At 41.7% G+C, this 25,742-nt stretch overlaps 1 protein-coding gene across 5 annotated transcripts in view; it reads right to left on the bottom strand.

Annotated features, from left to right (window-relative positions):
* Positions 1–511: 511 nt before the first annotated feature.
* The window catches only part of SERTAD2 (SERTA domain containing 2), a 101,090-nt gene continuing 75,859 nt past the window's right edge, over positions 512–25,742 (bottom strand). For 3 of the 5 annotated variants that reach the window (XM_005287226.4, XM_008172382.4, XM_005287228.5), the window contains exon 2: positions 512–6,325. In XM_005287226.4, coding sequence (XP_005287283.1) covers positions 5,362–6,321 — 960 coding nt within the window. In that variant the 5' untranslated portion in view covers positions 6,322–6,325 and the 3' untranslated portion in view covers positions 512–5,361. Of the gene's footprint in view, positions 6,326–18,502; positions 19,338–21,546; positions 21,669–25,742 lie in introns of those variants that run through there. The other 2 variants (XM_042857186.2, XM_042857185.2) reach the window with 2 other exon arrangements.

Below are 25,742 nucleotides of genomic sequence, written 5' to 3'. Positions count from 1 at the left end.
TCCAGGGGCAGAATCTCCCTAGGGGGTGTCCTCTTATTGTTGTTGGGGTGCAGGGTCTGCTCCCCTGTGGAATGAGCCACCCCCCCCCAACCCTGCAGAGGAGACTAATGGGAGTCAAGATCTATCCCTGTGGAGGCCCTGTGCCTGGGCAGTCCTGTTCCCTCACGCCCTTCATCAAGCGTAGCTCCAACTGCCACAGGCCATGATTGCTCTGAGAAGCTCCCTTACAAGGAAACTCCTACCATGCAGTGGGCTCCACAGACAATGCAAGTCAAAGCTGTATTTACCTTTCCGGGGGAATCTCCACAGAGGAGCTAGGGGATAGAATGCATGTGTCTCGCTCGCACAACCGGTCCCATCCAACACTACGTGAGGCCACCCCTAATCTAATGGGGATAGAGAAGTCTTGGGATGCAAACCCCCTTCCTCGGTCAATAAGTCTCCCAAGCTCTGTCTGGATTCCCTTTTAACACAATATTTTGGTCATGAAAATAAAAATAAGGGACAAGAGTTTTGTATCTTTTAATTGTTTATTGTATAATATAAAACTACAAAAGTAAGACTGCTCATTTCCATGTACATTTGTCCAATTGTTTTGATTACAGCCCATACCTACATGTGAATACAGTAATCTGGGTTCAAATGTATATGTCTGTAATATTGCATAGAAAAGGCACAGCGCTAAGGTCTGTGGGGGAAAAAAAAAATACAGCCTTCTTTTTGACAATAACAAGCCCTGTTCAACCACCATGCACTGAACATGTCACACTACATATATATACACACCTTTTCCAGAATCTCTGCCTTTACAGATTCTAGCATGGATTACATTGTTAACCCTCTAAAAAGTTTTTGTTTTTTTTAAAAAAGGATTTTAGAATTTGCATTAGGCCTATTTCCTGAAAGAGGGGGGAGGGGAAGCTTAAAATGAACTAATTTCTGAGAAACATTCAGACTCATTAACGTAAGCACTGAAAGCAACTTTCACAAGAGCAGGATGCCGAAATCTGTTCAAAATTAAATCAATGTTCACGCCTCTTCGGAGTGAATGAACCCATTTCTCAGGCAGGAACCATTACAATTTGAAGAATGTGTAAACTTTGGAATCACAACACTGAAGGCGATTAACATACAGCAGGGAGAAAACTACAATGGCTGCAGCACAAGCTAAGAGTTTATTCTCACACTGGGCATTTCAGGTGGCGTCTCGATCATCTTATTTTGTAGCTCACTGCGAGGAACATAAATAGACAGATGCCTTCAATTTGTAATACTTTACTGCTCCTCGAAGTTTCTTTTAAAAGGAATCTCTCCTTGCTTTGCATACAGATATGTACAGTCCACTAGGACTCTGAGCAGGGACTGTTATTGGGGCCCAATCCTGTATTGCTGGCAACATTCCCACTGAGAACTACATGAATTATGTATGAGCAAGGACTGCCTGATCAGGCCCAATAAGCAATAGTAAAATCAAAACCCATGCAAAAAGACATGGTGCACTTGGAAAGTGCATTTACCACTTTTTGTCTGCATCTTACCAGTTTGCACAAATGCAGTGTCAGTTCTGTTGCACTTTCTGGAGTAAGGGCACCACCCTGCAAACTCTTACTCATATAGCCCCACAGACTTCACGGGGACTGCTTGCATGAGTAAAGATTTAGGGCAAGTCTACACTGCAGCGCTGTATCAGCGCAGCTGCACCAATGCAGCTGCGCCGCTGTAGTGCGTCTGGTGAAGACACACTTTGCTGACGGGAGAGCGCTCTCCCAATGAGAATTACTCCACCTCGGTGAGACGCCAAAGCTACGTCAGCGGGAGAGTGTCTCCCACCGATATAGTGCTGGTCTGGACAGAGCAAAACTTGCGTTGCCCGGGGGGAGGCTTTTTCACACCCCTGAACGACATAAGTTAGATTGACTTAAGCGGTAGCGTAGACCTGCCCTTCCTCGTGCATTTACAAGATCAACCCTTAAAGGAACAGCGGTGGTATGCTGAACTTGCTGCTGCTTCTATCCATCTGACTTTAAAGGGTGCAAGAGCAGGCCCCTTTAAAGGAACTGACGCATTACGAGTCTGATTTTTAGGACTAATTTTGAGTATTAAAGTCTCCCTCACCCACACTTTTTGCATATTTCAAACAACCAGACCCATGTTGGAAAAGAGTGTGTGTGTGTGTGTGTGTGGGGGGGAAACTAATGTGAACCGTGCATATCCTCAATAGAACCCAATGCATTTTCTCTGAATCAGGCTTCCATCCCCTTTCCATACAGATTTACATTCCTACAAGAGAATACATTCCTACCATACATTCTGTACATGTTACAATCCAGATGTTGTTAGCTTCACAATAAAATAAATATATTTACAATGAAAAAAAGGAATAAATAACTTATGAAAAAATCACTTCAAATCCAAAGCTCTTTTATTCTGCTCCCATCTTGTCACTTCATTGCACATCATTGTCAATATACATCACCTGGGTATTCATCTTTTATAAAGAATTCTTATCTTGACTGTTGTACTCAGACCTCTGCAAGAAGGCCATGCTATAGAAAGAAAGTTACTGCCAAAGCAGAAGATTCCAACAAGCATTTCAATCTATAGAATTAAAGGTTACAGTTCAAAATAAGAATTACCGACCTTTTGCCTAATTTTATAAATCAGGTGTTTTGCTCTTTGTGTATCTCCTGCCAATTTCCTTTAAGTACTCTATTATTAAGGATTTCCCTACTTTATTACCAAGAATACACAGATTTCTTTTGAGTGGTAAAGAGTATTTTGAGATTCTTTCTCCTGGTCTGCAAATACAAAGAGACGTCAAACAACCACTTTTAAACAACAGTTCACTGCTCTGATAATGGCGTTTATTTGAACTGTTGCTTAACATATGGTGCTTGTCTAAAAACACAATTAACTAATCCAAAGAAAGGGCAGTTGTTAAGAACTGATTTACAATAACTTAGAACAACGATAATCAAACTGCTTACCATGTTATTGTTCTGAACTATCAACATTATTGCATGGCTTTAGGTTTCTGTATACAGATTGATACACCTTGTAGCCATGGTTCCTTGGGTGTTCCAGTTACAAAAGTTGCAGAGTGTGGCAGGATGGTTCTCTTACAAGGAATGGAAGCTGCTGAATGAACAACAGCCAAACATTACTGGATGCAAAATAGAGCGACCCTTCCCCAGCTGGCCCTGCGCCGGCAATTAAAAATGGTCCCTAATTCTACAGTTGGTTGTTGCCATTCTGTTTGAAGTTAGAAAATAGTATATTGGAAGCAAACAACTGCGATTATATCAACATCTTGTTGTGTCAGAGAGTTAGTAATTCACTTTAAAATATACTAAAACTGGCTGATTAATTAGGAGCTAGAAGCATTTCCTAATTGTACATGATGCATTGCATTTAGAGTAGCAGTTCCTTCATTGCAAAATTTATTTGCTTTGTGTTGTGTGTGTGCATTATATATATTTACTAGTAAATATATATGGCCTGTTTAAAGTGCCAATTTATAAAGCTGCCTTCTTAAAGGCAGACAAGACCCAATTTTATCCATGACAAGAAGGGAGCAGAATTGACTGAATATTGCCAAATGACATAAAACATAATTTAAAATTTCTTAAATAAATATAAAAGTTATTCCTAGAGAAGCCATAGGCATGTCAACAATATAGGTTGTAACCTGCACTCATCAGCTAAAGTACCATTGAAAAACTACAATGCCATAGCAGGTTCAGCAACAGGCATGATACATTGCAAACGTTTTTTTAAATTAAATGTACACCACAATGAATACAAAAACGCTATTGGTGCAGTAATGAGAAGACTTCTCAGGTGTTACGGGGGAAGGAAACATGCATAGAAAGCCGTGTCTGTATATTCATTGTAAAACAGGTCTATAAAGTGTAAAGCCGGTAACGCGGTTGATACAAGAAACGAACCCTACAGGAGATGCCAAGTGATGTAACACGACTGGCTCCAGTTTCAACAGCAATGGATACTAAAATAAGTCCATCCAGTGCAGATAAGAGATGAGCTTCACTGCAGTAATACTGAAGTTGCATTTTTCAGCACTTATTAACACAGTGAGGGAGAAAGAATGCTCCAAGAAAGGGCAAGTGGAATCTTGAACACCAATTAATTGGAATAAATACCATGTATACCTTCTTTAAGAAAAATTACAAAGAGATGTATTTGTAAATGGCGTGTATATTCCCATTAAAATCATTCGCAATAACTTCAGCTAAGGAAATGCCGACTTGCTAAAAAGGTAACACATTTCAAGTAACAAAGACAATTGGCTGTTCCAAATTTAGAAAAAAACAAAGAAAAACTTTGCTTAAAAAGAAAAAGATTATACATTTGCTTGACATACTGGCTTCGGGATCAGGTTTTCAGTAGCCTTGATCTCACAAGAGAACACTTAGAACGAAGTTTCACAATTATCTCCTGCCAACTGTTTAACATAGGTCTTGGAGTCGACATGGCTCTAGGTTTTCAAATCACAGTAGTGCACAGGTGGCTACAGCAGCGAGTAAATATTTGTGAAACAGACCCCAGCCCTTTCTTAAAGCACTGTTTGCATTCAGGGAGACCTAACTGCAGATTTATTTGATCCATTTTTCTCTTTGCACCATACACATATAAAACATTACAACTCTGTATAAAAGTACAAGTGGTTCTTGTACATCAATTATGCAGGAACTATGTGAGCAAACCCTATCAAAATAGCTATTTTTTGTGTGTATAAACAGCATTTGTTTTTAGAAAAAACAATATAATAAACTGCAGAATCTGTACAAAAATATAAAATAAATTTGGGCAGCAGTTTCTAAACAGCCATGTAAATGCAACACTTAAAGAAGACTAGTTAATGCCTCCAAAGGGCTGAATTGCTAAGTCAACCTATACAGGGCTAAAATGCCAAAAAGGTACTGAGATTATCTAAATAATAAATTTTTTACCTCTTGCAATAAAACTTATAGAAAAAATAGACAAATATGCACATGCAAATGTACAGCTTTCCCCAACATAATCCTTGTGCTTAGCTTTTACAATTCAATTTTTTTGTCGTAATATCATAGTAATATTGTCTACAATATGTATTCTTTCCTATACCAGGGTATTAGGTCTTCCTTGAGGAACCACTTTAAAAAAATACATTGAAAGTGGTCATACATGGATGAAGGCACTCCAACTCTGCTTGAAGCAAAAACTAGTGTGATCCTTTTCTTTTAAAAAAAGGCAAGCAAGGACGCATGCACAGTGCTGTGAATTTGGAGGGGCGGGGAGGGAGGGAAGGGTTGTGAAAATACTACCAAGTGTATATACTGGTACATAAAAAGTCGTTATACTTTAAGACCCAACAAGCACCTCCATTATGTGATCCAGTTCTGTGAGGTCCATTTTGAAAGGCTGATTTGGGGTTACTGGTTGACTGCTATAGGGGGCTAGAGTTTTTAGGAGATCATCTGCTGAGACAGGAGCCATTTTTGAGGCAGCCCCTGTAGCAGATGTGCAAGGGTCAAAATCATACATAGATGTGTCAATGTCAGCAAACAGAATATCATCCAAGGTCAAGTCTGTAAGGAAACCTGTGGAAGTTGTTATCTCAAAATTGCCGGGTAAAGAGTCCATGAGTTTTGATTCACTTGTTCTGCTCTCTTGGACTCCCTCAGACTTTTGAACATTAGACTCACTGGAGTTATCTTTAGAGTCATCCGTTGTTGCTGCTGCTTCTGTTGCTGCTACTACTACTGCCTCGGTAGAGGTAGGTGTTGGACAGAGCTCCTCAATTTCGTCCAAGGCCGAGGAGAAACTGTCTTTTACCGGTTGGACAGCTGGAGGTGGTAGTTTTGTAGGACCATCATGTTGGACAGTCTGGGAAGTGCAAAAAGTGTCATCCTCAAGCAAAGAGGCTGGGGTGAGGCAAGACTCTAATGGTGTAGTGCTTACTAAGTCAGTGGGGTGAACTGGCTGAGAGGCAAGATGACTGAACGCAGGCTGAGCCTCTCGAAAGCTGTCACCCAGAGGGTCAGTAGGCTGTGAAGTGGTGATGAACACAGGCCTCAAGCTGCCTTCTTGTTTGAGTTCCTCCTGGATTCGCCTCAGCATGTTGTTAATTAAAACTGTCTTTTGCAAGCTTGGCTCTGTTAATGGCCTGTGGTTATAAAGTTTCATAAGGGAAATGTTGAAGATAGTCTGGCGCTGTAAGGTGTAAGACACCTTAGATGGACCGTCAGTAGGAGACACCACTTTGCCTTCCAGCCCATCTTCATGCTCGTCAAACTTCCGCTTTCCTCCTTTCCCCAACATATATCTGAAAAAGAGGGGGCGGGAGAAACCATTACAATAAATAATTTAAATATTTATATCTTACAGCAAAACATTGTCTTTATGCTTCACACCGACAGCTCAGCGTCAAACAGTTTCTACCTACCCTAGGCAGATATAACTTAGAGAATTTTTTCACTTGATTTCTACATACACCTCTACCCAGATATAACGCGACCCGATATAACACGAACTTGAATATAACGCAGAAAAGCAGTGCTCTGGGGGGGCGGGGCTGCGCACTCCGGTGGATCACAGCAAGTTCGATGTAACGCGGTTTTACCTATAACGCGGTAAGATTTTTTGGCTCCCGAGGACAGCGTTATATCGAGGTAGAGGTGTACCAGTGACACAGATGGGCCTGAATCAGATCCCACTCATACTGGTTTCCCACTAGAGTAACTCCATTGAAGACTTCAATGGAGTTACTCCTGATTTACACTGGTGCAATAGAGAGAACAGAATTAGGCATAGATAGGTTTAGTCAGAGCAAAAGCTACCTTAGTACAATGCTACGGCTGATAATTTAAACAAACCTCAGTTAGTAAATTCAAAGTATGGTTAGAGCTGCAACTATAATCCAGCCCTCTGCACACCTGTAGCATTTACACTATACGCTGTTAGGTGCATTAGTTACATCCCTCTCACGCCAATGTGGGCGAACAGGGTGGAAACGAGGCTCTTCCATTCCTCTCCAGCATTTGCTGCTGCTTCCATCTGCTCTGCGGTGTTGAGGCTGACTGTTCTGCCCCCCTCCCTGCTAGGTGTATGCCTTCAAATACAGCTCTCCTACAGGCATTAATCATTCCCTGAGTTTTGCATTTACATTCCCAATCATAACACTGCATTTAACTCAGGGTGTTTTATACTGAATTTCCCTTTTTATTTTAAATTTAAAAAATTCCAAGCAACTGTACACAGAGAGATTGCAGAGTCAACTCTCTGACATGCCACATATATGCATACCTGTTTTATTCAAATGATTAAAATAAACTCTAGACCAGGAAATGCTTGTCTCACTTCTCCAAAGCACATACATTACAAATGAGGGGGGAAAATCCTTTCAAGTCATTTAGTCCATCCTCCTGCCAATGCAGGATTGTTCTCTCCTGTGTATTCTCCCGTTTAGTGTAATATTAACAGCTACAGCCACTTTCAAAAAGTGACGAGTAATTTGGGGCACCCAAAGTTCAGGGTGCCCAAATTTAGACTCCTTAAAGGGGCCTGATTTCCAGAACGTGCTGAGCACCCACCCTGCAGAAATCAGGCACTCCATAATCAAAACACTAAAAAACAACACCACCACCACCACCACTACTGATCCTGGTCTATTAGAGTATTTGTTTCTAGGCATTTCAATGTCCCAAACCGAGGCAGTCACAAATGCACAGTTAAATTGGTCACCCTATTAACACTGAGCACTAGGATCATGATGGTCTGACAGCCTACCCCTGCCACCACCTGCCCTTTGGGTGGGGGGCTCTCCCTGAATATTTGCAATCACTGTGGATCTTAGGCCCTGACTTTTAAAGGTAGCCAGCATTCCTCTGCTCAAGGTTACAAGGCCTAGGCCCAGATTCGCAAAGGTACTGAGGTAAAATCAATGGGAGCTAAGCACCTAAATACCTTTGAGAATCCTGACCTAAGTGGCTTACATGGCTAAGTCCCATTTTCATTTTACACTCCTATGTGCCTAAATCACATTTGGAACTGGGACTCGGCTGTCTAAGTCACTTAGGCCTTGCAACACAGAGAAGCAATGCCTTTACAAATCTGGGCTTAGCCATTTTCCATTTTAATTTACTTAAGGGAAGGAGCTTCCATCATTTTGTTCGGGGCGCTATTTAGGCTGAACAACAGGAAATATTTCCTAACCATGTTGTCAAAAGTTTCATTTCACTCATTTTTCACCTTGTTTATCTGAAGAAACATCAGCTACCTTTTTCCAGTTGTTAGACTTTGTATATACAACATCCACATGCATCTGATGCGTATATCTCGCAAATCATACTGAATCAACAGGGAAATGACACTACTGCACATGCACAATGGGTCTTATTTTTAAATGCCTAATCAAAGCACCTTCCTCACTGAGGCCTATATCCATGTAAAGTTGGACACTTAAAAATTTCTTTTGAGGTATCAGAGGACATCTTTAAAAAGTGTCAGCATGCACACACACTTTCCTAACACGAAGATAAATTTAAAAAAGGACCATCGGAATTTCATCCAACTTTCCCAAGAACATAAATTGCCTTTGAACTAAGAAAGCAGCATGGTGCTTTTCCAATCACAGATGTTTTATCAGAAAGTTAGAGAGCACCTGAAAAGAGAGGCTTAGAAAGTGTCACTCCCATCTAACCAGAGTACCATAACTGTAACCATATTATCGTCAGCACTACTCATTGGGTGGAAAAACATCATATTTGAGATGCGTAGTAATCAGCTCAACAAACAAATGCTACCATCATAATAAAAGGTGCACCTTATGCTATACACTTGGTGTACAAACAATACTCAACTACTTGTCAACCATGTGGAACTTCCAATAGTTCTGGAAGCAAACAGAAGTTTGGTTTTGCTTGGGGTGTTTTTTGAATCTCAATTATTACTCAGGAAAATGGATTTCAAAGCCTGATGTGGAAATATATTTTCTGCTACAGATGGCCTTCAGATATTCTTTCAATGCTTGTGAGATTTCAGTCTCGGTCATTTTTTCCCTACAATTAGGCTGCATGGAATGCATATATTGTACAAGAAGTTTTATTGGACCTAATCTAAACAGTCAAGAAGAGAGGCCATCAATACATCTCCCTTACCTGCACCACAAGCTCCACCAACCCCATCTGAGGAAAATCTTGCAGGAGGGAGAAACTCTAAGCTGCTCTCACTGCATCAATCCACTGTGGGGGGTGGAATATCGCAAGTTCACACAGGGGGTAAAGGGCATAGGTCCCTAGCAAGCCCATAAGTGCACAAAAGCCTCCCCCTTTGCATTGTTCACTTGGCTCCCGCACTCCTGAGTGGCACTCTTCACACCCAGGAGCTGTGCTACCCACTGGCTCCCTGCCCACCCTTTCCTCTTACTGGGGCGAGGAGGATAAAGCAGAAAGTGTGGAGCAGAGAACTCACGTGGTTTTACCTGGAGACAACATAGAGCTTTGTGAGAGTGCCTTGAAACAGGCCTAATGAGTGAGAGCACGGAGTCAGGCGTGAAATACTGCAGAGATGCACCGACGTTTACCTGAAATGCTGCACCTATGTTTCCTGCAATGAAGAAATGAACCACAGAGCTGCTATCCCCTCACCAACCTGACACCTCACTCCCCCAAGCCCATGGAACCCCCAAAGTGCAGGGTTCACATGGAGGCTTATGCAGGGGACTGGAGGTAGGCTGGTGGGGCAGTGCTTCCCTTGCTCTAACATCCCCTCCCCATCGGACAGCGGTGGAGAGGAGGTGGCCTAGCAAGATTCTCATTTAATCAAACCATCTCTGCTCAGGCTCACCCCTTTCTCTCTATCTTTTTATTTAGTAACACGTATGAGGGGAGGAGAATCAGTCCCTCGGGTAAAACACCGAGTGGCAGATGAGATCAGCTCCAGATGCACAGAGGGAAATTACAACAGAAGCAGAAGTAGATTTGAACCCCGAACCTGACTCTTACACAATCCTTACGGTGTTGCCATAAAGGTCTATGGCAGCGGCCCCTAAACTATTCAGTCGCGCCCCCCTTACTCCTATTCACATCCCAGGGCCAGGAGCGGGGCAGTGTGGTTGCAGCAGAGAACTGCCTAAGTACACACACGCAGAATCGGGCGGGATTATACTTGGGAATGCACGCATGCTGCCCGCTCTATTTGTAGTGTGCTAGCTTGAACAGAGCTGGCGTGTGTATGTCTACACAAGCTGGGCATTTCGTCTTCCAGCTGCTATGCAGACAGACCTTAAGGGGACACCTACATAGCAATACAAAAAGAGCCACGGCCTGGCTATGGCTGGCTCAGGTCAACTGACTCAGGCTCAGCTTGGGTTCCCGGGCTCAGAGCTCAAGCTCCAGCGTGAACCAGAATTTCTACACTGCAGTTTTCTAGCCCCTGCGAGCCCAAGCCAGCTGACCCAGGCTCGGAGTCTCAGTGCCCCGGGCTTTTATTGTAGTAGTCATATCCCAAGAGACAACTTCTGCAGTCCTTATTCAAGCAGAATTTCCAGTTCACCCGATGGGAGTTTGGCCTGAGGAAGGACTGCACCGCCTGTACCCACTGGTTTAATTCTTGTGCAGCTTTCATGTGAATTGATTTAAGATCTCCAACCTTTCTTCTCAGCCCCATGCTTGTTTTAGGAGCAGTTTTAAAAGCAAAAACCCTTTGCAGAGTGGAAGGCAGGAGGCAGGGTAAAAGAAGCGTCAGGGAAATACTCTTGACACTTTCTGAAGTTTGTCTAACATTGAATCTAAAACAAGTGTGGGGAAAGTCTATCTTGATGGCTAAAAATAAATCCGAACTCCAGATCTCTTTCTGGAGTTATATGCAATTTTAAAGGGGGGGCAAAAAAAACAAACAAACCAAGAAAAGCTGAGGAACCCGTAGGCAATAATCCAAGTTTCTTGGCTTGCTACCAAGAATCCTTGTGCCTGGAATCTCGGGTGAACGAAAACTCTGAAATGTAGCATTACCCCATGGAAGTCTGTGTTTTCTCTCAACCCTAGTGCCAATTTCACTGAATGCTCAGCCTTTTTTTTTTTTTTTTTTTTTAAATTCTGCAGTGGCACGCTTCCTTTCACTTTAAATGTGTGTGCCGAGAGCAGAATCGCAAGGCTGACAGACACAGGATACATGAAAGTAAGTGTTCTGAGCCCAGCAGTTTTAGAAGCTTTGTGCTAGGATGAGCACTGGCAGTGTTACAAGCAGAAAAAGGCTCCATTAGAAGAAGACATATCAATAGAACATAACGGCCATACTGGGCCAGACCAAAGGTCCATCTAGCCCAGTATCCTGTCTTCCAATAGTGGCCAATGCCGGGTGCTTCAGAGGGAATGAACAGAACAGGTAATCATCAAGTGATTCATCCCATCGCCCATTCCCAGCTTCTGGCAGACAGAGGCCAGGACACCATCCCTGCCCATCCTGGCTAATAGCCATTGATGGACCTATCCTCCATGAACTTATCTAGTACTTCTCCAACCTTGTATTTAAAGCAGAGTTTCTTAATGGTGTGGGGTCTGCTGGAGAAGGTTTAAAGTTTGTCAGACCCTGGAAGTAGTTAATGTTTTAATACTAGAAAATATTCACCGTACAAAGCAAACCCTTCCTCCCTCCCACTAAGAGGAAAGCAGGCAGTTTGGGTGGCTAACACAGCCTTCCCATGCCAAGTTTTTTGTTTTTTAAATGAGCTGGTTTCTCTACTAGGCACCAAAGAACACGGTACCTGAAGTAAGCTCCTAAAGTGACAAAGAAGAGAGAGAGAGACAACCAATAAACAAAATAACTTCTCTACATTGTTTTCCAGGAAGCTTAGAAATGACTGAAGGCTTCCTGTACACATGACTGTCTAGCTTTCACATATCATTCAGCCTTTATGTAGCTCAGTTCAAACAGAGTGCTGTTGGTGTTCTTTTTAAAGTCAGAATGTATCAAGTAACTCATAACTTCATCTACTAACTTTACAGTATTTCCCCCCTCCAGAAATCCCCTATCAATGGGTCTAAAACTTTCAATCTACAGAAGTAGCTATTTCTAGCCTACACAAGGAGATTTTCATTTCCCTAACTAGGGGACTAGAATGACTAGCAATAGAACATCAGCTTTTAAAAATATTTTGTTCCAGAGCACAAATGGCTCATGACTTCTCCCCCCCCCCCACCCTACCACCAGTGATCTTGGGTCTACATTAGAAAACATTTCAATTTTGCACATCTTGGCTTGTTAAAGTATCAAGTGATTTAAAATAAAAAAGATACTAAGACAATATGCACCACCTAAGAAACACTCTCTCCAGCTTGACTCCACTGGTCTTGGTGAAGAGCCCACTCGTACACTCCCAAGTCAAAACTCCTGTTGAGGAACTGAGAAGGCCAACTTACCAGTCCGGCTAGGCAAAGAGTAAAGATTAGTGTAAAATTAAATATATTCACGCCCTCCACATCTAGGAAGTCACAGTAAGTCTGAGTCAGACAATTATAGAAGGCAGGGATAAACAACCCCACAAAATGCAGCGCTCTCGTGGACCGGTTGGTATTCTCAGAATGGAGGTCTTACTGGGCACTGCCTAAGTATATTACATCTGTTAGGAGCTGGTCTACAATGACCTCAGGACCTCTTCCTGGCTACACAGGTTCCTTTTCCTTGGTATTTGTATCCCATTTCTAGTGATCTCTTGCAACATATTTCTGTATTTGTGTTTATGTGCTATTCATGTCAAGCCCAAAGATGACTGGCTGCATGTTATGGCCACATGTTTTAAGGTTTAATGTGATCATGGGCATGAGCTACTTTTAAAGAGAGACAATGTAGAACTGATTCAGCCATTCAAAAGAAAAAGAAAAGTTGCTTTGAGATTTTTCCCAAGATATTAGCCACAAAGTAAGCTTCACTGGCTCCAGCTTTTGGAAGACCCAGTCCAAAAAAGCATCTAAGAGCCATCCACTCTGTTTCAGTAAGTCTGAACTTGCTTTTTTGTCCTCTGCACTTTCGGATGATTACATACACTCTAGCAGAAGTTGAACTTTACAAGAGTAAAGCTGGTGTCATTTAGCACAGTGGGTTTGGTTTTGTTTTTAATTAAAAAGACAAGTGATGTTATTGAAAAACATCTTTTGCCCTTTATGAAGAAACTGGTTTTGTTTCACCGAAGACAAACTGGTTTTGGTTTTGTTTCACCGAAGAGAAACAGCCTGAAGATGGTGGTTGTCTAGAGCCAACAGCAAAATGATTAGTAAGTGTGGGGAAGCTTGTAACATTTCTGGTCCTAATTACTGATATGAGCCCTTCACTTTCTAGAAAACACAGATCCATACACATCTTTGAAGAAGTATTTGCCAATCCTGGTCATAAGGATATTCTTTGCTATTGCTGGGCCCAATCCTGAAGTCTTTACTAATTGGGAATTTTGCCTAAATAAGAACTGCAGCACTGGAGCCATAAAAAGCAAAATGAAAAAGAAAATGGTTTGGTCATCTTGTCCCTAGACAATACAGGCTTGTTCCCTACTGTATATACTCCAAGGCCTTGCCCGGTTTAGTTTTAAATGTCTCCCATTCACAGTGGCTTTTCTTGGAAAGCTATTCCAGAATGCAACAGCACTCATTGCTAAAGAAGAAGAAATAAAAAGGTTGTTTTAAAAAGCAGTTTAACACCTCAAGAAATATATCCTACAGAATCCACAGAATTGGAATAGGATCTTTAAGAAGCCACATCCCCAATCCTTTCACTTGCGCAGTCACCTTAGGAGTTCTCGATACTGAATGGTCTAAGACTCACTCTCAAAACTAACAAGGGAGGGTTTTTCAAAAGGTACTCGTATAAATCTCAACAATTCACAGGCAATGATTTGTCCTCATGGGTCCAAAGTTTGAAGGAAAGAAAAAACTAGGAGGAGCTGGTGTGTGCAGGGTGGTTTAAAGCAAACCTGGCAGCGTCTACTTCCTGACTGAAATCCTGTGTAGCTGAAACCACAGCACTTAAATAAAAATTAAAAGAGGGGGAAAATGGATTATTTCACTTTCTTTTCCCTCAGAAAAAAATAAAGCCCAAATCCTGCAGGGTGAAAAGGGAATTGGGGAAATTTTTTCTGACTAACTGAGTACACAGCTTTTCAAGCCTCAGTGGTGATCGCTCTGAGATTTTAAGTTTTTCAGGCACTTTCTGCGCTGTCTCTGTAAACATGGAATATTATTTCTCTTCCCTACTTCAAATCTCAGAGGGCCAAATTCTGGTGAAACTGAAGTCAGTGAATGTTTGGTCAGGGACTTCAGTGGAATCAGGGTTTGGCACGCAATGCCACGGGACCACGAGTAAAGGGTATTTTGTGTCAATTGGGTAGTTCAACTGGCAACACCATGGGCCAGCTCTGATCCAGCCCATCTGTGTTTGGCACAAGGACAGAGTGGGCAATTTTAAGCCTTTTTGATACTCCCAGATCCTAGGGCTGGTCAGGGCAGCCAAAGGGACAAGCTTAAATTGTACCCAGCCACCCCTGGGTTCAAGAGGCCATTTGGACAGTGAGGAGTAAGCAGAGCAAAAGCACACCTATTCATACACCTTTTCCCTTGGCCACACCCTGGAGTGAATCCCTCACAGGGCCAGACCTGCCAGCTTTGTGGCTCATTTGTGTTGCCTAAGCAAGGCCCAGGATCTAGCCCCTAAATTCCTGGCAATGCCAGCCTACGACTGGCAGCCTATGACCACCAGCTGGCCAGAGGAAGGAGTCCGAAGATTAAATCTGTCCATAAAAATGGAAGCCCTCCAACCTCCTAAAGGAACGATGGACCCCTTCTCCCACAACCACTTGTTCAAAGCCAGAATGGAAAGGTAATTACCAAGGATAAAAAGCGGTTACTCCGCTCTGGCTGGAGAAAGCTAACAAATCTCACATCCATTTCTCACTTCACTTTGTATTTTTTAAAAAGCCATACGTACTGGGTTTTAGCCCAAGGAATTGGAAGAACAAATTATGTTGATTTAAAAACAAAACACCCACAGTCCTTAAATACACACTTTCTTTAAGATTTTGTTTGCCTGGTACAAAGGGGTTTTTTAATCCTGGCATAGCAATGTCACACTAGGTAGCTAGTACAGTACGTACTGCATGGTAATGCGCGACTAGATTTGATATGCTGCAGCTGGCTCAGAATCTGTACATTAACTGTTTTTGCAAGACTTCTTAGTGTCAGATTCTGATCTCTATGATGCAGGCTGAACACCAGTGTGATTCAGCTTACTCCTAAGGAGTTTTACTCTGGATTTACGCTACTGTAGGCAAGAATCAAGTCCTAGGTCTTGATATTATGGGCACATGACGGGTGGGAGAAGCCAGAAGAGATGGAAGGCTATATGGAAAGGGACAATACTGGGGTTGCTCTCCTCTCTGACTTTTAATAGTTAGGATTTCCCATTTACAGTGTGTTTTTTCCAATACCAAGTTGTTAGTTTTAGGTCAGTTTTGACTTAAGTTCTCTCTAAGCCACGTGGCCGCACAGCAAGCTATCAAGGGCCATGCAGGCAGGGAGAGGCACCTCTCCTCTGGCCCCGGGCTGCTGCTGCGGTGAGACAGAGCTGGGGGGAGTCCTCTCTGCCCGCCGCAGCCTTGGGTCAGCCTGCACCCCAAACCCTTCATCCCTGGCCCCACCCCAGAGCCCACACCCCCCAGTCGGAGCCCTCACTCCCCCCACACCAACTCTTTGCCCCAACCCTGAGCCCCCTCCCGCACCCCAATCCCCTCATCCCCGGCCCCACCCCAGAGCCCACACCCTCAGCCGGATCCCTCACCTCCCTGCATCCCCTTCTGACTTTTTTTTTAAAAGGAGTAAAAATATTTTTTAATAAGCATTTGCAAAACTCGTTCCGTTGAATATCAAAAATTACAGTTCCACACTCCCAGAGAGCACAGGACATCACTCACATTCACTGGCCTTCTCTTCAAAGTGCTAGCAAAAACTGTAAATGCCAGGTGGTTTTGGGGTGTATTCTGAATGAAGCTACTCCCCCCATTTGCTTTTGTGGGGGGGGATTATAGCAAGTTTTAAACCTCAATTGTAGAGGCTAGTAAAAATGCACCCCATACATGTCAACTCAAGCCAAAATTTTCAGAGATGCCAGTCATGCACAACCACAGTCATGACAGCCATTGTGTGTGTTTAGTTCCTCTGAAAATCTGGCTGGTTTTATACAGATACTGTAGTAGACGCACTGACACCTGGTAAATTAAATAATAATGTTTAAACAAAAGAAAACAAAAACCCCACTGGGGAAATTTTTAGTAGCTATCTTAAGTAGGCTTTAGTGCAGTGTAATGAAAGTTATGGCAGTCGTAAGGACAGGATGCCAGAGGAAGTTTAGAATCTCAGTATAGGAACACGTGAAGTCCTGCAGTTATCGCTGGAGTTCTACTTTGCACTTCCAGGAGTTCTGAGGTCCCTGCAGTGACATCCATGTTAATTGGAAAGTAAGGTGAAGCCTTCCCTAACAAATAAGCAATGCAATTATAAAGCAAGTCAATAGAGTAAAGCCAGCTAACGTGTTCCAGTGATATTTTGAAACTGTAATCCGATACTACTGTTTCCATCCTCGTGCCTTGCCTGCACTCCCTTGTTGCATACTGTACTATTTGAGGCCCAGAGGGCAAGGCAAACTCTTGCTGTTTATTAATGATCAGACACTGCATTTCGACTGAGCTCCGCATGCACACCACCCGCACTACTTTCTCAATAGTTTCTTAAACTTGCAGATTATTGAAACCCTACCAGAAGGTTAACCTTTTTGGAACAACTTAAGCAAGCAACCCCTCCCCGCAACTCTCTCATTTTAAATCTCCAACAGTTTTTACTGTGCTAAAAAAGGCAAAGCCACTCTAAGCAAGTCTCTACTCTTGCAGTCTGCTAAGTTTTGCAGGAAGCATATGCTTCTATTAAATTAGAAACAGTTTCTAATGCTGTCAGTTTGCTAAGTGTAACCTTTTCTCTTGGAAGAAGAGAAGCTGGTTTAATGTTTTTGACAAACTGCACTCAGCAAACAAAACTATGTCAGATAAAGCTGGAACAGGCTCCAATAAATATAATTTAAAATAAATTAGGGCCTTATTAAATAATCATTTGAAAGAGGAGCAGGTTTTGTATGTTATAGGTGTGTTAATAAGAGCATTCATAATAGTAGAAATTGTATTAAGTTTTATTGCCCTAATACAAGTTGAAATCAAATTTACCCTCCCTTAGCTTGTTAAGCCATTAAAAATTACACGGAAAGAATTAGGAGGTGATCAAAAGTACACAGGTGCTGTATATGGAAGGTAGACCAGGCATTTTTAAATGGCCACTTGAATAGAAATCACGAGCAAATAGCACAGGTGATTGAAACAGAAAAAGGATCTTCTTTCTGATACAAAGGAGAACAAGTGATGTGTTTTTAGAATAAAGTATTAGTATGTAAAAACAAACAAACAAACAAACAAGCACTGCTTATTGTCTAGCGGGGAGCTGTCTTTAAAGCAGGAATGAACTGTTTGGGGGCAATATATATTATTTTTATGTCAGAGCCCCCAGCTAGCCAAAAGGTCAGTTCTGACATATTCTACCTTGTGTAGAACTTCTCTTTTGCCTCCTTGAAACAGTGACCAAGGGCATCAGTCAAGTGTGAATGTGATCACGAGACGCAAGCCTACTCCCTTTAGGGATCAACAACTAGGGAGTTTCATGCAAAAATTTGCTACCATTGCTAACTCTGGCTCAGCTCCACCAGTGGGAGTGCTAGAATGGACCCTATGATCACAGGCATAATTTAGACCTGCTTGGGGCAAGAGTAGATAACACTGTTAAATACACTGGCAGCCCATTTACACCATTGCTACCACTGGCATTGGCAACGAGGGGGAAATATTTGCAAAACACAGACATAGCCTTATCCTGGGGGCATCTCTTTGTCCAAAGTCCTCATTACTCTTTTCCACGGAATAGCTGCGCATACTGCAAACCAATGAAGGCAAAACCAGAGTTCCTATGTGGAATCTGCAATGCCGCCTGGGAGCGCTGGGAAAAAAAGAGCACACTCTCCCCTGGCAGAACAGGAGCGTTAGCTCTGCAAGGACTCGTCTCAGCCAACATGAAGAGCGAGACTGAGGTTATTCCGAAACTCGGATCTCCACGTGGCAGTGCTAAGGAAGTTGTCAGGCCTGCCAAGCACGAATCAAGTTATATTATGCTGTATACACATGGTTCAGACTCCTTTCAAATGGTGCAGTGAATTGTGCTGCCAATATACAGTAACACCAATATCTCAAGCACCATGGTTTGGATCCCTGCACTTCTTCTGAGGGAGAGAATAAGAAATGCAGTAACTAAATAGTATCCAAGACTAATCAAGCTGCATGGACCGTACAGAATAATCCTAATCTGACAAAAAACAGGCGACACTTTTTGTTATCTGAAGCTATACCATGGGGCCTATTCAAAGTTACCTCAGGGGGCTGAACTCAGTTACGACGTCCATGAGCAGGTCACATTAAGGGGCTCTCTTGTCCAGTAGTCAGCAACGCTACAGGCCACAATCCTGAAAGGAGAACCACATGGGCAGACCCCTGAATGGAACCTCACTCAAACCCATGGGACTCTCTGCAGCATCATACATTTCTACTTGGAGAACTCGGGCCCCAGTTTCTTAAAGCCGTGAAGCCTCAACAGTTAAGATGACTGGGCACTGCTTTAGGGCCAAATCCAGTTGATTGTCCTCCATTCCCACCGACTTCAGAGCCTTCAGGAATCCGTATGTTGAAGAGCCTACCAGGAAGGAGCAGCTTCATTGTAAATTAAATTCAAAACCATCTGAAAGACCTACTACACTAACAAATAGACGTTTTCCTTTCATGGTTAAAATTGTAAACTGCGATCCCGGTATGCTACTGCACACAGAGGATAAGAGTGATGCTGAAATATTTAACACTTATTTATCCCTCCCTCCTCCCTTGTAATTTTGTTAATGTGCTAAACAATGGGGTATTGCTGTGCTGTGTCATGTTCAGCTGGTTAAACAAGACATCTTTATTGGCATGTACATGTCATGGTCTGGTTGATGTATTTAGTGTATTTAAAGATCCGAAGTCTTCAGAGTCTATTCTCCCCTGGATGCACGCAATTCCTGTAAAGGTTAATGGGAGTTATGTGTGCATCAAAGGGAGACTCGACCCCTTTGTGTATAATGGAAGGTAGTTTTTCTCATGTATTTATAATTACTTGGATGGAGTCCTTGCTTTCAGCCTTTTCATAGAGTCTTTTCCCCAAAGGTACCTTGTTTTTCCCCTCACATTTTAGACCCTTAATAAAACACACTGAGAACCGCTCTCCCCCCCCCCACTTAAAACAGAAGCTGAAGCGTTTGCCAAAATGCATATTATAGCTTTGAAAATGGAGTATTGCATAAGTTACCACAGTCAAACTGAAAAGAAGTGACTTTTTTTTTTCTGTAAAGAAAAGTGTGGCATAAAATGCAAACTACATGTCAGCAATGGGAAATCATCTTAGCTTCTGTCTTGTAGGTTTCATATGTTAACCAGTTTCTTGCCACTGAAAGTAAAAAACCATGAACAGACTATAACAGGAAGTATTTCCATGATGCTGTTCTCAAAGCAATTGTTCTTATGTGCTTAGGAGTAGTTTTCAACATTTTTTGCTTTAATAAGCGAAGCACCAATTGCTTTAAAACAGACAGGTCACAACAATCCTCGGGATCGTTAGTTTTACATACGTCATCTAATCAGAGGTAATTGTTATTTTTGTGCCAGGTACTGCAAACTGAGGGCTTCAAATGTTCTGATAATAAAGAGTCTGTGCATTATTACATGTAACAAATCTTAATGTAGAAAGGAGCATAAAACATTTTAATTTATTTCAATGGGAGGAGTAGCTATTATCCTGCCTCTACCACACATGTGAACACAAGCAGAAAAAATGGTCCCGAAGAGCCGATGTGAAAGTTTGCCAAGACAGCATTAAATGAGGTTAGACAAGTGGACAACTGTTGGCCTTTCAATCTAGTGCACTAAAGCTCTTGCATTTGTTGAAATACAGTGTGTGTTTTCATGTTTCCTGAAGTAGAATTCCAAAAGCTGATAAAGGGAACTTCGGCTAGCGTTGAACTATAATAAACCTATGGCAATGGCAAGTAAGAGGCAGAGAGATTCAATTTTCATGGTATCTGTCTGATTCCACAGTCAGAATAACTAGACACACAAAAATAGTATAATTATGAATATTAACCCACTTGAGCTGCATAATGTCCAGTAATTGAAGTGCTAATATCCTCAGAAATGGTTTTATCCAATTATCCTATTTTGGAACACTTATATTTTATGGCACACTTTAGGATCAATTCCACATTTAAAAGCCTGGCTAATACAGGTCAGTTAGCCTGGAATACTGTAATTTAAACACTGATACAGTGTGTGCAGTTGGGGGGATGGGAAGCAGGCCCACATTTCACAGAAAAGTAACGTTAAGAACAGAATAAAAAGAAAAGAGAAAGTGTTCTAAGTTGCATTTCTCCTTTAAGCCAGATACAAATCATACATCATAGCCAAGTTCCACATTACATTAGTTTTCTTTCAGAGTTACAGTAACTAGAAAAAAAAAATGTAACCCAACGCAGCAACTGTGTATTGTGCATGTCTTTTTGCACTCACAACTGGGGCAACACACCAGACAACCAAAGCTTAAGTTTAAAAATACAAAAAGGTATAATATTCCCTTCTGTACATTTGCAATATTTTGTGCAATGAGTTTGTGTGTAATCTTAGAAGCACCAATTTCCCAATATATGGGGGTTGGGGTGTAACAGAGGCTATGTATCTGATCACAGGAGGGTAACAGAAGCAAAATTACTGTACCCACTGGAGGGTGGGGTACTAAAGTAGCCCTGTTCAAAGCCCTCCTGACTGTGAGTGATACAAGTTACTGCTCTTGGCGAGAGGAAAGGTAAGGGGATAAGGGCTGATTTGCAGAAAATCACACTACAGTGAATGCTTAAATATTGCAGATTGAGAGAGAGAGAGAGAGAGAGAGAGAGAGAGAGAGAGAGAGAGAGAGAGTGTGTGTGTATGTGTGTAAGAATGCAATAAGGAAGCAAATTGTACTACTGTTGAAAACACTCAGGTGGATTTCATGCAAACCAGAGTCTCCTTTTTATGATGAATTAAGGAGACTTACTCTAATAAAAGAAAAATGTATATTAATATTAAAATATTTTAATATTAAGAAAAATATTTTTCCAGGGGGAGGGGCTACCCTTTACACATGTGAAAAATACTGAGTGCATGAGAACACAGGAAGATGTTGCCATATTTATGAATTAGATTTAAGAACTTCATTTTTGCAGCTACCCACAGTTAAGACAAAGCTGCCTTTAGGCATTTAAAACTAGTCAGACCTGCTGTAGCAGCTGCACAGTCTGCTTCGAATATGCCCTCCACACTCCTTCCAACCCCCACCCCTACATATCCGCATAGTTTACCTCCAATCATGGGCGTTTCTTTCTATAGTGCAGTTCACTCAACAATCTTATTGCCTCCTCTGCAAGGGAAAGAGTTTCAAAAAGAGCAGTGTGAAAGACTACTAAGAAAAAGTTGGATATTAGCAAATCATAGATGCTAATCACATTTCAGTTGAAAGTCTGTTTGGATCCTACAGCACAATTGTTTTACCATGGATTGAAAATCATGCCTCAAAGAAAAATGTTTTGTTTGTTACAGATAATCCTGTCAGGTATTAAATCTGAGGAAATGAAATCCTTTACTTAAATACTGTAGTGACTGAACATGTGTCAAATAGAAGGAAGGGTCTAAACCACCCAATTTAAAATTCCTTGGATCAAATTAGTACAATTTTATGTCACTCCGTTTTTTAAAAAGCAGTTTTTAAAGATTCCTGTCATGCATTTGTATCTGCTTCATAGAATTTTTATATATGTAGTAACACTTCTCTTTTGCTGTTCTTTTCTTAACAGGAAACACCGGAAACGGGACCAAATCCGGCTCATTCATTGATGTGTAAGTAAGACAAGTAGGATCTGGCTCCCACTGATTACACAGAATGGGACGTATGACACTTGAAGTAATGTAAAAACTGAACTCCAAAGCCCCATAGGAGAGGCCATTCCAGCTTTGCCAAAGCACAACAGGGCTGTAATGGGACTGAGGTTCTGGCTCAAAGACTTCAATAGAGTCACACCAGTGTAACGGAGAGCAGAATCTAGCCATGTCATTTACCTACCACAGTCACATATTATTTATATTATGGTAGTGGCCAGGAACCCCAGTCATGGCCCTGGACCCCTTTGTGGCAGGCACTATACAAATACAGAACAAAATGACTGCCCCACCACAAAATGCTTACGATCTAAAGGCTATACAGTCACTTTGAATTTGGCTTCTCTGGACTTTTCAGTGACTGTGCAATCTGAATGTTGCAGTAACAGTTTGTTTTCCGTTTACATTCCATATTATTTTTTGCTGACTGCACTGGTAATGCTGGGGGAAAAAAGCAAGACCTCAGTTGTGGCAAACATTAAAGTTCACTTCATTTATAACAGGTAAAAAATTATATACATTAAAGGTCTTTCTCCATTTAGGAGAAGCAGGCCCTTCTGTTCAGAAGCAGCTATACTTTTCCTGATTGATCAGTGTACTTGTAAAATAACTATTGGTAGAAATGTGTCAATTGCATCTATTAAAAAACACCACCACCACCACCACACACCAACGATTCTCAGATCTGCAGATTCCACTTTTTATAAACTCATAATTAGCGGGAGGATCAGCTACACTAAGTATTTGCACTATTACCAGCTGGCTTCCCTTTAAACTGGACCTTGCTCTCTTTTCTTTAGTGCATTCATGATCTTTGGACTCAGCAATTGAAGTCTGCTGTTTCTGGCACAGATTGATTTTTTTTTTTTTTTTTTTTTTTTTGCCAAGAAACTGTTGCCACTGAAGCGGTCTCCTTTTGTGCCAGGCTTACAAATATGAACTAACTCACAAGAAAGCATACCTGCATTAAACAGAACTTATAAAAGTAAATGGGTCATCAGAAGATTGTCTATACCTTTGAAGGGATGCATTCCCTTTTATGAAAAGCTACACTGTAGTATATGTTATCTAAATGCAAAAATGGTCATCACAACTCTGGATTACCTGCCTTACTTCAGCACTCCTAGTCGTGGACTAAGGCAAAGCATTATACATCAGTGTGAAATATAAAACAACATTCTAAATTGTTTTTCAGATAAATGATTCACAGAAAAAAAAAAAGGCTCATTAATTGTTGGCAAAGTAGTTCAACTAGATACTACTAAGATCTGCTGCATCCAATGGAGGTGAAACTTCACTTCAAGAAAATGTCAACCTACATTATAAAGTTGGAGTTTTCATGCTGACTGCTTTTAGTACATTGTGCCCAATTGTGTGATGTCTTTCAAGCAATCATTTTCATTACTTGGGTCTTATGCATTATTTGTATTACTTCCACCAAAGGCATTGTGAAAAACTCATTGTCTTATATTTTGGGTACATCATGCTAAGAATAGCAGGTGTCTAAGGAACATAGTTACACATCACAATAAATCAGCATATACGCCTGTTTAATTCTGTATATTGAAATGGTTTTAAATAAAGACAAACCTACATACGTTTAGGCTAAGAAGTTTCTTTTGTTCATCTGTTTTTAAACAACTTCCAAGTGAATAAAAATCAGCTTGACGTGAATATCAAAAGGAGTACTTTAATAAGCACAAGGTATAGCTTCATTCTCTAAAGAGGGTAATTCTGCTTCTACTGAAGACAATTGGAGGTTTTGCTATTGACTTACATGGAAGTAGAATCAGGCTCTAAAGGAGGAAACTGCAGCTGTTAGATGCTGCAATACTTGTCTGGACAATGGAAGTGTTCCCTAGGATACATGCCCTAATGTACCTGTCTGGCACCACAAGCTACTAATCCTCCTTCCATCTCTAATAAAGGGAATGACAGTATTAATACTAGCCCATAAAAGTAAATCAGGTTCAGAAGACACCAAACTTGTTTTATTATGCATAAAAAAAATATTAGTTTTACTGTGAGCAAGAGCTACTTTTAATTAGCCTACCCAATCAACTGCTTAGTTTATAAAGCAATATATGTATGTTAAGCAGCAAGTTATAAGAAAACTTAATTAGTTATGCAATTACTTTACCATGTGAAAATCCTGATGGCACTGGATCAGAAAGCTAGGTAGGGTGACCAGACAGCAAATGTGAAAAATCGGGACGGGGGTGGGGGGTAATAGGAGCCTATATAAGAAAAAGACCCAAAAATCGGGACTGTCCTTATAAAATCGGGACATCTGGTCACCCTAAAGCTAGGTAGGGTTCACACAACCCTTGTGTACAATTTCTATACCCTCTATACACTTTGTCTAGATGTAGGGAGTTTTATGCAGGTAAATCTCTGCTCGCTGAAAAGAAAAATTATGAACCTGATTCTTCTGTCACTTTAACCCATGTAAAATCAGAAGTGGCTCCATTTACTTAACTGGAGTTACACTAGTGTAAAATTGGTGTGATGGGAGAATCAGTCCTCTGCACTGTGGGCATTACAGGTACTCTGTTGGGGCAGAATACAAAATCCACTGGAGTCAGTGAGAGTCTGTCCACGGATTTCAATACACAATGGATATGCCCTGGGTGAGGGATGCCTGACTGTTGCTTTGGACTCCTCTGAACCCGGACTGCCAAGTGCAGCAACTCACATCACTTTCTATGTCCCGACTTTGTAAAGGCACCAACCTCCACCTGGGAGGGAACTGAAACTGGCAATTTCATTTTGCACCATCAGCAGATCAGAACTGGAGTCCAAACTGTAATCAACCACTCCGGGCTCCTCCATAACTGCATATGAACAATTCGGTACTTCCTATCAAAACTCTCCTTGCATTTCAGAATACACACATCATAAAATACAAGAACTATAGCATGTGATATGCACTACAAATGAATGCCTTTCCCTTGGAAGACTCACGTTTCCAGAAGGACCAGTGAGTGACACACAAGAAGTGCTAAAACCTCAGGATACCCCAACAGCCAGGAATCTACTTTTACAAATCCCAAAACACTCATGCAAATAAAGCAGACCTCACTTTGAAGCCAATGGGCACTGCAAAAGAATAAAATAATTCTTGCCTAGAATAAAATGTTTCCAACATTCCCTAAATCTGCGTATTCCTTGATGTGCTGATATTGCCTCTAAAAAGTGATCAAATCTTGTTCTTTAACACCCCCCGCCCCAAGCATGTTTTTTCCTCTGCTGGCATTGCTTCTATCGAGGAGAAATGTAAATACACTGCTGCTCGATGAAAAGACACAATAACCCCCTGCCCTGATGCCACATAGACACCAAGCATGGAATAACCCAGCTCTTCTGTAACCTATCTGGGACAGGCAGAGCCTCCACCAGGGTAAGTCGTTTCAGCTCCAACATATCTGAAGTCTTCTAGATTCAGAACCCTCCCCAAACCCTTTAGTTTGCCCTGCAAAGATCCACACTTCCAGGGGGACTCCCAAGTCCTGTTAGCCAGGGTCTGAAGGCAATGGGGGAAGGGAGGGGGGAAAAGGTGGGGGCAGATTGCAAGATGCAGCTTATATTGCACCTTGTCTCTTGCCGGTTTCCAGAGCTCTCC

The sequence above is a fragment of the Chrysemys picta genome, chromosome 3 (genome assembly GCF_011386835.1).
Source record: "Chrysemys picta bellii isolate R12L10 chromosome 3, ASM1138683v2, whole genome shotgun sequence".
Classification (NCBI taxonomy): domain Eukaryota; kingdom Metazoa; phylum Chordata; order Testudines; family Emydidae; genus Chrysemys; species Chrysemys picta.
This window is presented reverse-complemented; position numbering and strand designations above follow the sequence as displayed.